At 40.6% G+C, this 15,799-nt stretch overlaps 1 protein-coding gene across 1 annotated transcript in view; it reads right to left on the reverse strand.

Annotated features, from left to right (window-relative positions):
* LOC148505495 (uncharacterized) overlaps positions 1-15,799 on the reverse strand; it is a 69,606-nt gene that overhangs the window by 40,570 nt on the left and 13,237 nt on the right. The window contains exons 8-14 of the mRNA XM_088448114.1: positions 14,224-14,420; positions 11,764-11,867; positions 5,702-5,817; positions 4,579-4,740; positions 4,094-4,299; positions 2,353-2,447; positions 1,544-1,659 (exon numbers count right to left, since the gene is read on the reverse strand). Of these exons, the coding sequence (XP_088304240.1) occupies positions 1,544-1,659; positions 2,353-2,447; positions 4,094-4,299; positions 4,579-4,740; positions 5,702-5,817; positions 11,764-11,867; positions 14,224-14,420 (996 nt within the window). The remainder of the gene's footprint in view (positions 1-1,543; positions 1,660-2,352; positions 2,448-4,093; positions 4,300-4,578; positions 4,741-5,701; positions 5,818-11,763; positions 11,868-14,223; positions 14,421-15,799) is intronic.

The following is a 15,799-nucleotide window of genomic DNA, read 5'->3' on the forward strand; positions in this document are numbered from 1 at the left end:
TGGATGCTGGGCTGGAACTGGCTAGGCTCAATTACCAAGCTGGGACCGGCTAATATACACGGATGCCAGGCTGGGACTAGGCTAGGCTCAATTACCAGGCTGAGGTGGCTAATACTGCATACACGGATGCCAAGCTGGAACCAGCTAGGCTCAATTATTGGGCTGGGACTGGAATATGCTGGATAAGTGAACCAAGCTGGAATTGTTTTTTTTTCAAAGGTACACCAGGCTAGGAATGGTGCAGCAGGGGTTATCAGGATTAGGAACATATATTCCGCAGAGAATGCCTTGGAACCTGGAGCCACTGGATGCAGGGAATGTCCAACGTGGCACTGGCATCTTGCTATAGCAACAGGAAGGGCTTTTGTACCCCTTGCAACACTGGGATTGGAGGGCTGAATCAGCTGACTGGGTCCTGCTGCATCATAGGGAGATTGGTGGTCAGCTGACCTGATCCAAGATGGCGGCACCCATTGGATGGAGCCGTCGGAAGAAGCTGAGGGGTTTCTGCCCGAGACTGACCCATCCTAGAACTGAGGAGCAGCGTGCAGCCACATGGAGCACGCAGGAGTGCCGAGACCCGCGCTGGAAGGAAGACGTCCACCTGACAGGTAAGAAAACTGTGGCTGCCTGCCAGGACCTGACACATAGCACTGTGGAGCACAAAGGAATGCTGAGATTAGCATTTGCATATTCCGGTAATCGCTAGTGTGAGAACGGCTGTGACCGCTGCTGCATTACCAACCATCTCTGAATCAGACCCTTAGACTCCAAAGCCAATATGAGTCTGCTTCCTCTTCTGGTTTTGCGTTACAGTCATGTTAAGATGTGGATACGTGCAATGGTAAATCTAACATGAGCACACACAGTATACGGCAATTTATCATCACCATTGACAACTGCTGCCATCTTGTGTAGACGCAGAGGTCATGATTCCAGGTCAGATGCAAGGTGCAATGTGGACTAATCTCAGCGTACTGCGCCATGCACCAAACAGAGAAATTGGCAATTGAGCTTGCACTGATTTAGACTTAAGCACGTGGCCGGAGTTTGCTAGTGCGTACAGATTCAGCCGTTCATCGATGGACCACAATACCTGTGAGATGGTCGTTTCTGGGCGGTAACTAGGCAATAACCGTGCAAGCATGGAACTGATCTGCCACTATTAATGACTTTCAATTCTGAACTACCATGGTAACCACAGTCACATGGCATTTAACACCGTGAGCAAGAAGGCTTTGGAATGACTCTCTGTGAAGCTCTGGCTGCACTGTGACATCTTCCCTCTCCTTCCTTCCCCTCTGCTGTCGCATGACATTCTGAAAGTTGTAATGCTGTGTCTTTGTAGCAAACCGACTATCTTTCAGCCCTTTAATTTACCGACCAGAGTGATTTTGAAAAAGGGATAATGATTTGATTTGTGGGGGGACAGCTAAGAAAAATCAGATGCATTTTTTCAAATATATTTAACTTGCTATTTAAAGAAAAAAATCTTCTATGTGGGATTGTGGCTTTAATGTTCTTTTTAGCACCTGGTACTTACTGCACTGAAATTTCCATTAAGTGCCACAAAGTCACTGTAATCTGCAAACTGAGAGAATTTTCCCAAATTCTGTGCTATCAATGTGCTGCTGTTGACATTTTGTGAACATTCCGGACCTATGAAGATCAAGAGAGAGAGAAATTAAGGTAATTTTGTACAATGAAAATGGCTAAAAAAACATTTATGTAGTAAGTTGGGACGAGTGAAGCTGCTGTGGAATTATGTACACATGGAATTCTATGGTGCAGCAGCTCTTTTCATTGTGAAGTTCCAGCCACACAGACTGTACAGTATGATACAGTGCTTGAGTTCTGCGTTGCTGCACCATAAACTGTAAATTTCCTTTTTTTACATTTTGCAGAAACTATAACAAACAGAGCTGGGATGAAAGTGGTAATTTTATTGTCTCTGTGATGTAGTTTCAATTCTGGACAGGAAAATATTCCCAGTTTTATTCCCCAGCCATTTAGACTGTAAGCTCTCACAAGCAGGGCCCTCCACCCTCATGGTTCTTGTTTTGTAATTCTCCATGTTTGGAGCTATGGACTCTTGGTGACATCATATTAATTGAAGATAATAATAATAATAATAATAATAATAATAATAATAATAGCAGGGGGAATTTCACATGGAAAACTAAGGCAAACTATCACCAAGGAATCTTGTTAAAATTCCATCCTGAAAAGTGGACTCATTTTCCAAATTGTTCAATAATCCGATTCTAATTGGAAATTGTGATGATTCGGGGCTGCACACACTGCAATATCAAGATAATAAGTTTAGACATGCATTTCTGCATTAAATGTTACCTTTCTTGCTCAGATATGGCTTGATCAGGGCTTTATAAACACTCTTCTGTTTTTCTGGGGACATTTTGGGAACATTAGAATCCAGAGCTTTGAGGCTGTAAAACACACAAATATACGTGAAATTAAAATTGTACACCATATGTCAATGCATATAATATATTACAATTCAGAGAAATACATTTATTTTGTAAGAAGCTAATACATTTTTTTGTAGAAGTTAAATAAAAATTAACATCAATATATTTAACAAACAGTTGCCTTAAATTAAAATATTACAATGTTCCATGTAAAATATAATGTGTCTATAAAAAAAATCTAAATTACAAATGTATTTTCTAATATTAGTTAAGATTTATATATTTACTATTTTATACAACCCCAAACCAATACTGTGATCATCTAGATTTAATAAAAAACAATGGGCCTGATTCAGACCCACTCGCGAGCGGCTGTCCGCTCGCAAGTGGGTCGATGTTATGGACTGAGCATGCGCACGATGGAGGGAGCTCCGTCGTGCGCATGCGCCAGACGCGACGAGCGAAGGAAAGTCCTTCGCTCGTTGTGTCCGATCAAAGGGGGCGTGCTGTCAATGTTGATTGACAGCACGCCCCCTTTGGTGGGCGTGCCGGGGGCGTGCCTCCCTGACGGGGGCGTTCCTAAGGGAACGCCTCCCGTCAGAAGCCGGCCCACTGACATCACTAGTGATGTCAGTGGGAGTGATTTTGGCTCTGATAGAGCCAAAATCACTCCGGAGCTTGCGGTTGAAAACCTCAACCGCAGGCTCCGGCTCGCAAATTCGATGGTCGCGATGGTCTCGACCATCGCGACCATCACAATGCACGCTCGTATAGCCTGTGGGTGGTGACCCACAGCTATACGAGCGTCCAGGAGGACGCTCCATGAAAATGGAGCCCGGCCCTCATTCAGAGCGTGCGCTCTGCTCAGAGCGTACGGCTCTGAATGAGGGCCAATGTCCTCTCTAGATTGTATTATCACATTTATATTAATGTAATTTACTCCTTCATATGTATGAAAAGTAATTTGTTTGCTCTGTTTTTCTCAATTCAAATAACATTTTTTTTAAGATAAGCCAGCTTTGATTATTTCAAGAAACCATTGTTCTTTTATGGCATTTTGTAGTAGCATATTTAAAAAAAATAATAATTTGTAAAATGTAATATTAACAAATTTAAATTTCAATAACCTGTTAAGACTAATTAAGAGCTCCCTAATTTTGTTAAGTAATCTCTTAGGTAGCAATGAGTGAATTTACCGCACATCAACTTGTAGATAACGTTTTACTTTACCCTTTTAAGAATGTAAGCATCTCTACATGTATTGTGAAGTTTTGCATTCATGTGCAATTCATAAATTATTACATTTATGATTGATTTTGAAAATGATGAAATTAATGTATTGTATCAAGTTAAATACAATTGGGGGGCAATTCAATTCCAAATTATACGTGGTCGCGATGTGTGGCTGCGCACATCGCTCTGAAATATGGTAAAATCTGTGATGTTGGTGGTCATGAGGTCTCTGCAAAATAGTAGGGAGGTCCTCAAATTGTGGCCATCATGCATGATTGAAATGCCCCCAAAGAGTCCTCTGGCTGGCTGGTTATCTGCAAGGATGTAGTTCCATTATCCGATATCATAGCTTAAAGTCAATATATAGATGATCAAAACATAAAATGTAAGAAATTAAAAATACTGTTGACTTATTGTTTATTTAGACTCACATAGCCTGATAGGAGCCACAGGAGATGTTTTGAGGAACAAGGCTGAGCTGATATGGAGAAATCTCCGACAGGACAGAGTATAGCTTATCCTGGAAGAGCTGGGTCCAGTCTGAGCTGTTAAACATGGAGATGTTGGATTTGATTGCTTCAAAAGTCTTGTTCAGTAGAGCTTCAGAAAAGGGGGAGCTCACTGAGCTCATATTTTTCTGCGAACACAAGAAGACATCTCATTACAAGGATCTGCGACATTTGCATGTTTTCACATATCCTCTGCGTATACAGATGCAGCAGTGGCGGCATTAGCGTACAACTGTTACAATAAACATAATGATGACTGCACTTGGCTGCACTTCTCCTCCTTCTCCTATATTCTATACAGTATATGCTCAACATTTTAAGTGTACATGTGATGTAAGAAAGCGATTTTACTGGAACATACAGTATATATATAATATTATATTTAGCTGAGACTCTGTGTCCCTTACCGACTTAATATTAGCATTGAGATAAGTCAGAAAGTTATACACATCACTGGCGTTCTGTAGCGTCCCCAAAATGCTGCTAATGGCGGCCGATTTATTGGTGGCATCTAAGTCCAAGCTGAAGCTTGCAAGTTGCGGCACAGTGAGGATGGACAGCACATCCAGCTGAAAAACACATAATTCAGTGAAAAAAATAATAATAATGTAGTCAACATAAATGGCATACGTACAAATCAACCAAGAGCACACGATATATAATGTTTTGTATTTCCTGTTGGTATGATACTTCCGGAAATGTTATCCTCTAGGGATTTGCGAAATTGAAACACTTAAATGCAAATTAGTTTTTAAACCACCACTCCCGCTCTCTTCAATGAACAAACCTGCAAAGGTCCCATGCGAATGACCGCCAAATTTTTGGAGCACTCACCACCACCGGGAATTGCACTGGATCATCTCCCATGGCAACAACAAATAGGTTTATGTTTCAAATCTCCTAGGACAAGGAGCAGCCGGCGGGAGTACAAGGGGATCTCTGGCAAAGGACCAAATCTGGATTAAGACCCTAGGGGACCCAAAGTAACATGCTGGTTTGGGCCACTTTCCCCCACCGTTTATAAAAAACAAACTCACATAAAAAAAAACATAAAAACAAGTTAGGAGAATCAATGACCCTCAATTCCCATTGGGCCAGTGCCTAGTTTGCCTAATGGATAATGTGGCTATGCATTAGTCTCCCATATTTGATGATTGAGGGAAGAGGGAGGTATGCCTGTACCTAGATATTCTGAGGCAGCTGTCTGCAGGCTTTGAGGGGAATTTATTTAAGCAAGCACGCATCTCCATGATGCAAAGGTATAAATAAGCTGCATTTTCCTTGCCAGTAGATCTAATAACACTTAAAAATGACAATATTTGTCTTTTAAAGTGCACAGATCTCCTATGGAAACATTTGCGGTATATTGCATAAAGCTGGCCTTCCACTTGCTGTCTGAGGTTGGAGAAGAGTTTAGGCACAATCTGGGCAGAGGGCTGGACGCTAAAATTTTTAGTTGAAAATTTCCACTAACATTTTACAAACAAAAATGTCAACTCTAATTCGCCTTCAAGTAGGCCCGTTACTTACACCACTGAAATTTGCATTAAGTGCCACAAAGTCGCTGTAGTCTCCATATGTAGAAAATTTCCCGAAGTTCTGTTTTATCCACACACTGCTGTTGACATTCAGGGAACAGGCTGCACCTAAGGAAGTAGATAGACACAGTATTGACAGGAAAATGACAAAAATTCATTGATATTATAAGTACAATGATATTTGTAGGAACAGTAAAATGCAACCAAGCAGCTATTTCCACTCATTGTCTAACTTACAGTAGTTACATACGTTATGCAATATCACTAAACAACCATCAAGGAGGGTTTTGATAACAGAATCACTCTATAAATGCAAGCTTGTTAAATGCAGAGATCTTGTCAAAAAGTGACAGTAATTGTCAGACAAAAAATGCGTTATCTAATGACCAGACCCTGTGAGGCATTGTGTTGTGTGTTCAGGCACTGCATTAAAAAAAATAACATAATTAGCATGCTATTACTAGGAGCACAGTGAGGTACTGTGTTGTGTGTTCAGGACTAGGCACTGTGTAAAAAAAACCCAAAAAACTGTTGTGTGTTCAGGCACTGTGGTAAAGATAACGTCATTAGGGGGCCATTACTAGGAGTCCTGTGAGGCACTATGTTGTGTCTTCAGGCACTGTGTTAAAAATAACATCATTAGGGTGCCGTTACTAGGAGTGCTGTGAGGCACTGTGTTGTGTGTTCAGTCACTGTGTTAAAAAAAAAAAACTGTTGTCTGTTCAGGCACTGTGTTAAAAAATAATGTCATTAGGGTGCCATTACTATGAACCATGTGAGGCACTGTGTTGTGTGTTCAGGCATTGTATTAAAAAATAACATAATTAGGGTGCCATTACTAGAAGTGCTGTAAGGCACTGTGTTGTGTGTTCAGACACTGTGTTAAAAAATAACATCATTAGGGTGCCCTTATTAGGAGTGTTATGTGGCACTGTGTTGTGTGTTCAGTCACTGTGTTAATTTTTTTTTAAATAAAACTGTTATGTGTTCAGGCACTATGTTAAAAATTAATGTCATTAGGGTGCCATTACTAGGAGTGCTGTGAAGCACTATGTTGTGTGTTCAGTCACTGTTTTAAAATGTTTTAATTAAAAATGTTCTGTGTACACAAACTTAGTGTGCTCATGAGTGCTATGTGAGAGTCTACAATTTCTGACTCTGTTCTCCTATAGAAGCCTCCTTCCACTATTTTCACACCCTCTGCAAATGTGATAAGCTGCACAAGTAAAGATGTTGACATAGAAATTGAGGATGCTACTATGGAAGCGCAACAGGATGAGGGGGATATTTGTGTATCTGACACTAATGAGGATGCTGATGGTGAGGATGTTGTTTGTGTCAAAGTAAGTCAGCCACCAGTGGCAGCAGTTCTTCGCTTGATAAGAAAGCCATTGTCATGCCTGGCAATAAGACCAATAAAGCCACCTCTTTTGTGAGAAATTATTTTTACCCAAATCCTGACATTTGTCAAGCCATCTGTACTGTTTGTAAAGCTAAGTAAGAGACATTAATCATCTAGGAACCTCCTCCCTGTTACATCATTTGCAGTAATTTCATGCAAATTATTTGGGAAAATCTCAAAAATCCTGTAAGATAATACCAAGCAGATCCCACCACATGCAATCTGCACCACCAGCACCTTCATCATCAATCTACTCATTAATGATTAGAGGTAGTCTTCATGCATCCAGTTTGCGAAGGCTAACTGCTTCCTCCCTATCCAGGAATCCCCAGAAGAAACTTTGCGCACCAGGGCTGCTGGTGTTGGGGGTGCATCTTCATCCCAGAAGCGGACAAAAAAGACTAGTAGTTTCAAACAACAATTAACTGTGAAACAATCCTTTGCAAGAGGAAGCAAGTAGGGAAGCTGCCATCCATTTGCACTGAGGATCACTGAAGCCATGACGGCTATGCTAGCATTAGATCTGCATCCAATATCCTCCATCTGAGCATCTAGTTTTAGACAGTGAATTGAGGTCCTGTGTCCCCACTACCAAATTCCATCTCTATTCCATTTTACCAGAACAGCAAATCCTCGTCTGCTCCCGGACGCTAATTCCTGGCCTAGAAAATGCCATTTTGCCGAGTATCCATTTAACTACATACAGTATATATGGAAATGCAATATTGGTCAAATGAAAGATTACATGCCTGTGACAGCCCACTGGGTGTGTGTATTGGCTTCAGCAGCAGTATCTCAAACACACAACACCAGCTCATTCACAGGAAGGCTACTATCTGTAGGTTTCTTTCTACTATCGGTTTCACCAAGAGGCATACCGGTGTCAACCTGTTGGTAAAACTCAGGGATGTGATAGTCAAATGCCTTACCCCACCAAGACTCTCCTCAGGGTTTGTCATTTCCAATAACGCAAGTAACATTATAGAAGCATTACAACTGAGTGAATTTGCACACACAAAAAACTTTGTGGTTCTGAATTTTTTTTAAAATGACAGGTGCGTGCAGGATATGCTGTCTGTGGCCCATAAAATTTCTGGGCATGTTCAGCTTTCATAAAATGCATGTAAAAGATTGCAGCAGCTGCAAGAACAGTTCAGTTTGCAATTCCACCACCCGAAGTAAGACGTAGTAAACAGTTGAAATTCCACCCTTTTATATACTTTAGCAACTGGAGGAACAGAAAAAGCCAGCCAAACCTGCTTTACAAGCCATGACATAGGGAGAGGCTGGGGAATGTATCTTACTCCAACACAGTGGAGAATACTCTCCATTTTATGCAAAATACTGAAAACCTTTTCAATAGTAACCAATGAAGTGAGTTCAAACACTGCCAGCCTGAGCCAGGTGATTCCGTTAGTTAAACTACTGGAAAAATAGCTAGAGAAACTGAAGAAGAGATTAAATGATGTGATTCTGATAAGTATGTTGGACTTGTAGATCAAAGTCTTTATTTGCTTCACCATGATAGAAGGGTTATGAACATCTTGCTATTGGATCACTACATTTTGCAACCGTGCTTGATCTTAGATTTAAGTCATACGTAATGTCTTTCATTCCAACTGACAGAGATCTTAAGAGATGCATAGAGCTTTTTGCAAACAAGTTGCCAGCTCGAGTAGCACATGACACATTGGTGTTTCCTACTTCAGTTTCTCCTGCAACTACTGCTGTCAGGAAATACCTGACCTTTTCCAAGAGACACACCAGTGATGAGGATGGGTCAACTCAGCGCACCAGAATGAAACAACATTATGGTATCTGGTCTTGTTTGCCCAAAATTATTGACACCTCTACCTTGACTCAATCTGATACACTAAGCATCAATAGAATGGTGGCTGATTATTTTAATGATGATTCACAAATTAGCATGTCACACAGTCCCTTTGAATACTGGGAGGTAAAAAGGAAATTTGGAGAACATGTACAAACTAGTTTTGCTTTACTTAATCTGGCCACCCTCCAATGTGTATTCGGAGTGTTTAGCACAGCCAGGAACCTTGTGAGTGATCGGCGTAGGAGGCTACTTCCTCAAAATGTGGAAAAACGGATGTTCATCAAAGAGTAAAAATTCTATAAGGAAAACCTTTGCTGCCAATTACACCAAAGTACAGAGACTTCTGTAATGGTGAATTCCAGTAGGGATGAGCTAATATTGTGTGATGATGATAATAACACTGATGAAAGGTGAGGATGATAATGACAACTGTAGATATGATTAACAATACTGTTAGCCACCTTAATCCCATTGGTAGCTTGTTTTGTGGGGGCCCAAACAAACCAAGCACTTCAGCCACAAAATTGACAGTCCCTGATGCTGAAGTGCTTGGTTTGTTAAACTGTAAATGTCCTTTTTAATATACAACATAAGGGTGGATGGGAGGGCCCAAGGAAAATTTCATCATGCATTGCTTTTCTTTCAATGTACTTTACTGTGCTGTACTTTACTGGGGCATGGTTGATGATTTGAAAGATCAATTTCTCTCTTTTCTTTATAGTTGTAACTGTTTCTCTGTTCATATAATCATCAATCAATCAATGAAATAAATCAATGGCATGCTTTACCTGGCTTCCACACTATTTGTTTGCTAGGCCCATATCTTGGTTATTCTTTTCTTTATAGTTATAACTGCTTCTCTGTTTGAATACTCATTAATCAATCAATCAATCAATCAATCAATCAATGCTTTACCTGGCTTCCACTACATAAATAGTATTAAATACTCTACATCGATTTTGATTTGTTTTCTGGTTTAATGTGATGGTTTGATTTTTTTGACTGATATTTGCCTGTATCCTTACCATGTTTTTTCTTTCCATTCTCTTTTTTTCTGTACCCCTTTTTTGTGTTTGCAAAAAAATGAACAAAAATTCAATAAAATTATTGCTCAAAAAAAAAAAAAATACTCTACCTCAATTTCCCTGTACTAGCCTTGGGCCTATGATCTAGTTCTTATTAGTTTTTTTATTAATGAAAACATTCTATAGCATCATATAGTTTTATATTAAACTGTCAGCCATCCTGCCACTGCAGTGTCACTATGTTCCCTATATGTGCTATATTATTTTTTAAACTGCCATGTGTTTGTGCCGCTGCTCTGTCACTTAGTTTAGGCAGTCAGCTCACTGCAGCTTTTGGTCAATATTGGTGAAAACCAATAAGGTGGTCAAAATTTACTGGAAATGACTGGACATTAATGTTACTGAGGTTAATAATACTGTAGGAACAAAAATAGGCCCAAATTACATGATTTTAGCTATTTTTACCACTTTTTTTTTTTTTTTTTTTAAATACATGTAAAAAACACTTGAGGGTGGTTTTGGCAAAATCAAACCAAAACAAGATAATGAATTAGAACCAAAACCAAAACAGGGGGGTCGTGCACATCTCGACATGTTACATGAGAAGAATGAGCTCATGGCTCTATGTTTGATTGTCAGCCAATACTGCTGTTAGTTTTTACTTTGTTGAAACAAGCTTGCTGTAGTCTGCAAACCAATTAACCATTGGTGCTGCAGAGAAGTCGAATAGCTTACGTTGTATCCGAACATAGGGTCTCATTCAGAGCTGCTCGCGAACACACATCGCTCGCAAGCGGCTCGATGTTTATGGTCTGCGCATGTGTCGCGTCCAGTGTGCGCATGCGCGAGCCCCGATGAGCGACTGAGCTTCAGTCGCTGCGAGGTTCGCTACAAGACGGGGCGGCTGTTGATGGTGAGTGACAGCTTGCCCCCTTTTGTAGGCGGGTAGGGGGGTGGTTTGGTAAACGCAGGCGTTCCCAAAGGAACGCCTGGTGTTTGAGGGCGGACCTACTATTAGAGCAGGACGTCCACTAGGGCTTGCGGGAGCCGAGCCCCTACCAGAGGGTCTCCTTGCAAGCCCGATGGTCACGATAATCGCGCCGGACTCCAGCTCGCTCGCACAAGCTGTGGGTGGTCACCCACAGCTTTTCGAGCGGCCTGGAGAAAAAAAAAAAAACACGCCCTGATTCAGAGCGAGCGCTCGCCAGCAGCAAGCGGCTCTGAATCAGACCCATAGTTAAATTAATTAAAGATTAGGTTCTGCTCCTCTCTATCTCTAATACATCAGTCCTCGTATTTATTTAAGATAAACATTTTATTGTTTTTCAGTTCACACTTTATCAATCTATCAAATCACACTGTGCAAAGCAACTTCCCAGTAGAGAAACCAGCTTCACTGCCTCCTCACATCGTAACCAGGTGAGAAGTCTCCTTGAGAAAACTGGTTACTGCATGGGGGGATGTCTATAATTGTAAAATTTCCGTTCAATCAGTTTCCACCAAAACATATCCAATTCTTGTGTGAAGCTTCACCCACACCTGGGTAACCCCTTTCAAGGTCTTTGCAGTTGGACTGTCTCGCTGAATTCAGAACAGTTGGCAGTTGTGCCCTAGCACAGGTGACACTACTTTTTTTTTCTTCAAATTAGTCTTCTTTGCTATATCATTTCTTATTACAACAGTGAAGAACAATGCTTTTCCCCTCATTAGTGTAGACAATATTAAAACTGCAGTAAGTGGAGAGACAATTGGGGTTAACTGAATGACATGGTCCTGACATGTCTGTTACTTACCAGATGCATTCTGACGATTGTTGAGGAACAATTTCAGAGCTGGGTAAAGTTCTTGTCTCTTCATATCTGTCATGTTGGGAAAAGCCATATCGAGGTTCTTCACCCTAGTGAGGACAGCATGTATATTATATATAGCATAATCTAAACTAATAATGCTGTCAACACATATGAATGTCTCAGGGGGTGGCAGGTCAGGGGTATGTTTGGAAGCTGTTCTCGTATACAAACTGGGTCTAAGTCCAGCTATTAGCACCTTCGCACAATCATGTTACGCTGCAAAGGAGAGGTGTATGCATGCGTGTGTGCGTGGCGTGGGGGACTGTTGTAATTGGGGCAAATGTAAAATGCGCAGACTTACTTGGAACTGCAAATGGGGCGCAAGCCTTGGATGAGCTCTAATCGGGAGATTTAACAAACTTTTTAAAGAGGACAAGTGGGGGTGGTGCCGATAGCAACCAATCAGCTTATAGCTATTATTTTATAGAATTGAAGAAATATTAGCTAGAATCTGATTGGTTTGATAAATGTAATCCTAAATTTCCGTCATACTTGCCAACTTTCTAAATGCTCCCTCTGGGAGGGGGTAGCAGGTCAGCACAGAGCGAGGACGTACCCTGATAAAAGTGGGCGTTGTGGGGGGCACAACCAAGTCATCGTGGCCCTGTCCCCGCTAAACAATGCCAAGATTATCGACATTGTAAAGAATCGTAAATCACGTCATCGGCCGCCCAGACTGCCAACTTCACTTGGGAAGTTGGTCGGCGCTGGGCAGTGTCGGTAGATTTGAATACTCTTCTGGGAGGGCGGCATTGACACCCTAGGGAGAGTAGGCAAGTTTGATCACTATGTAAAAATAAAGCTGCCCATAGGTAAGAGTGGGAATAACTTTCCCTGCATGTTAGAAAAGTTTGTGGAACCTTTAGTTGGATTTGCTACAAATTCTAACTGCGGCCCTAAATGTTCAGTAACCTACTCCCCTTACCCTTCTTACTTGAACAGGTGCACTATAGATATAAAGTGTACTAAATAGCACAGATGGTGTAATATATATAACTATCTTAAATATTTTTATATAATTGGGTTTCTGTGTCCAGAAGCCTAACAAAGAGCCTGAGTCAGAGCAAATAAAAATGATTAAAAAAGGAGCATTTTTGCTCAATAAACCATGATACAAGGCAAAGGGTGGGAAAGTGTTTATTTATTTTGCATGCAGGGCTTCTTTGGCACGTGGTACAGTGCCCTTTCTAGGTCCAGCCTCCTGCCTGGCGCAGGACCTAGAGTGAAAACTAGATTTACCTTGGTGCAAATTGCTTTTTCTTCATTATTCTCCTAACTCTGAATCAGGTCCATAATGTCTAAATATACCCAGAATTATAAATTTTCCCTTTTTTTCAAAATGTCCTTTCCGTTCTTTGTACCACTAACACGCAGATTAGCAGATACAGGGCCCTCTGTTGGGGACAGATTTAATTAGCTGTCGGTTGACTCGTGCGCGAGCAGCCCAGAGGCTGCACTTAGCTCTGATTTACGTTCGCACCCTCAGGTGTGAGCAAAAATTAGCTTTGACTGCTGCCGTGGGTTGCTCATGGGTCTCTGATTGAATAGCTCCAGGTACTTTGGATGGAGGAACAGATTGCCTAAATCATCCAGCAGCTACTTGTACCTGCTCCTACTGCTCTATTTCGACTACCTGTTGACAGAGACTTGCAGCTGGTGGGTGTGGGTGTCAGTAGCTATTGAAATGTGCTCCATTTTCTGCAGATAATTTATTACAAAAACTATGTACAATCCCATTCTTATAATTGCACCGCAAGCATTATATCTCAGTCATTTCTAAAATGTTACAGTGTTATTAATGTATGCTTTTTAGGAGATGTACAGAAGATGGGGTGCGAGCCTCGTCATTCTTCTTTCCTAAGGCGCAAAATGGAATATTCTCTGCCTAATTATTATTGCAAACTGCGTATACACATTTATAAGTTTGGTGTCTACATGGAATAGACATCTATTAATATAATAAACAGATATTTATATCGCGCCAGCATATGCTTTTGTGCTTTACAATTGCATATTAACCTTGAATAGAATTTAAAAGATTTACTAATGAGGTCGAAGCCACTAATTTAGTCTTATGCAGAGAGAAAATAAGGCATTTTTTAAAATGTAATCCCTAACCCCCTCCCCAAACTAATAATAATAAAAGACAACATAATAATATTAAAAAAATATTGCCCATTGTACTGACACTGCTTACTGTAGATGTCAATTTTTTTAAAAAAATGTTTGGGGTGGGTCATGTTGCCAATTGTCCCGATATGACTTGAAAATACCAGGCATAGACATACTTAGCAGCAGCACAAATATTGGGGTGCACAAGCACCGACAGTACCCACAGAGCTGGCACTTGATGGCGCTTGGCAAAATAAGGCTCAAAAATAATCCTACCAGGAGGCTACTTACAATTCCTGGAAAATCGCACAGGTCGCATTCTTCTGCTGCAGACACTGCACCATGCTGGGAGTAATATAGGCAAGGAACGGCTGAATAGTAACTGGGATCCACTGGGATTGATTAGAAGAGCTGGTCAGGTTTTGGGTGATGAGAGACCAGATCCCACTAAGCAAAAATTTCCTCCATTCCTGACTGAGGCTGGTAACCTAATCAAAATAAATCATGTTTGAAAAGATTGAATCATCTGTAGCATTTACTTTATCCAATGAATACATTGTTGTTGTTTTTTTTTTTTAATAGATGACTTCGGAAAGGGTAAATTAAACAATTGTATGAGATGGTAAAACGTACAACACCCAATGACTCAGATCATTTTGAATTTAAACTGAATTATTCTTGTTTTTTTTTAACAACTTGCAGAATACATAAGCATAAACCCCTTAATGGCTGATGATGGCTTGTGATCTCCGTTATATTCTTTAGAATGATTTTATATATATATATATATATATATATATTAGGGATGTGCAGGCTCGGTTCTACTCGGTTCCGTTCGGGTGTTTTTACCGAATCTTATTGGGTATCAGCTGTCACGAGTTTTGGATAGCCAATAAGATTCGGTAAAAACACCCGAACGGAACCGAGTAGAACCGAGCCTGCACATCCCTAATATATATATATATATATATATATATATATATATATATATTTATTTATGGAGCAAAAACACCATACATAAATTTGTCACATGTACATATAAGATCAATAACATAACAATTGTCATACATAAGAATGATGAATACGTTAAGCATTTACATCACAGCACATACCTAAAGATATCATTAATATTAAAGAGACATAAGTTTCAAAATCTGATTTGGATTATAAACACTTAAGATGTAGTTTCAGAATAAGAAATGCAGAGAACAGCTGTGACACTTATTAAGAATAGAAACATAATAAAAATACAAAATATAAATAAAAAAGGGGGGGAATGATGTCTGGCACTCACCCGCTAGGCAACAATAAGGGAGGGTCTCATTGAGTCAGGCGCATCTTTAGAATGATTTAATAATTAAATCTAAACATTAATAAGAACACGGGGCACAAAACGTGACAAAGTATGGCAAAAAGGTCATCATTTATTGATGACAACAAATACAAAAATGGGCAACTACAATCAGAGAAAACTCTCAGGTAGTGCAGCTATGCAATGATCTCGAATATACTTTGAGCAAGGCATCCTGCCCTGATGCCTACATCATCATTGTTTCTGCCTCTCCTTCAATTCATTCCCACAGTGTCCAAACCGGCAGGGTGATGTCACCCTTAGCGTGAAGGAGAGTGTACTAACTATGGGGTGGGATGCCGCCCCTTGTGCCTATACCCACGTGGTTTCTGACTCTCCATTATTTCATGCCCATGGTGACCCACCCGACAGGATGATGAGTCTTGGAAGCCCTTACTGTGAAGGAGAGTTTACCAACAATTGCACCACTATGGCCATTTATCTGCCTCTCCACTGGAGAAGACCACAACAACAGCAATCCAAAACTTCCCAACTACCAGCAAGGAGGGAGGGTGG

This window comes from Taudactylus pleione, unplaced genomic scaffold (genome assembly GCF_031769625.1).
Source record: "Taudactylus pleione unplaced genomic scaffold, aTauple2 ptg000451l, whole genome shotgun sequence".
In the NCBI taxonomy this organism is placed as follows: Eukaryota; Metazoa; Chordata; class Amphibia; order Anura; family Myobatrachidae; genus Taudactylus; species Taudactylus pleione.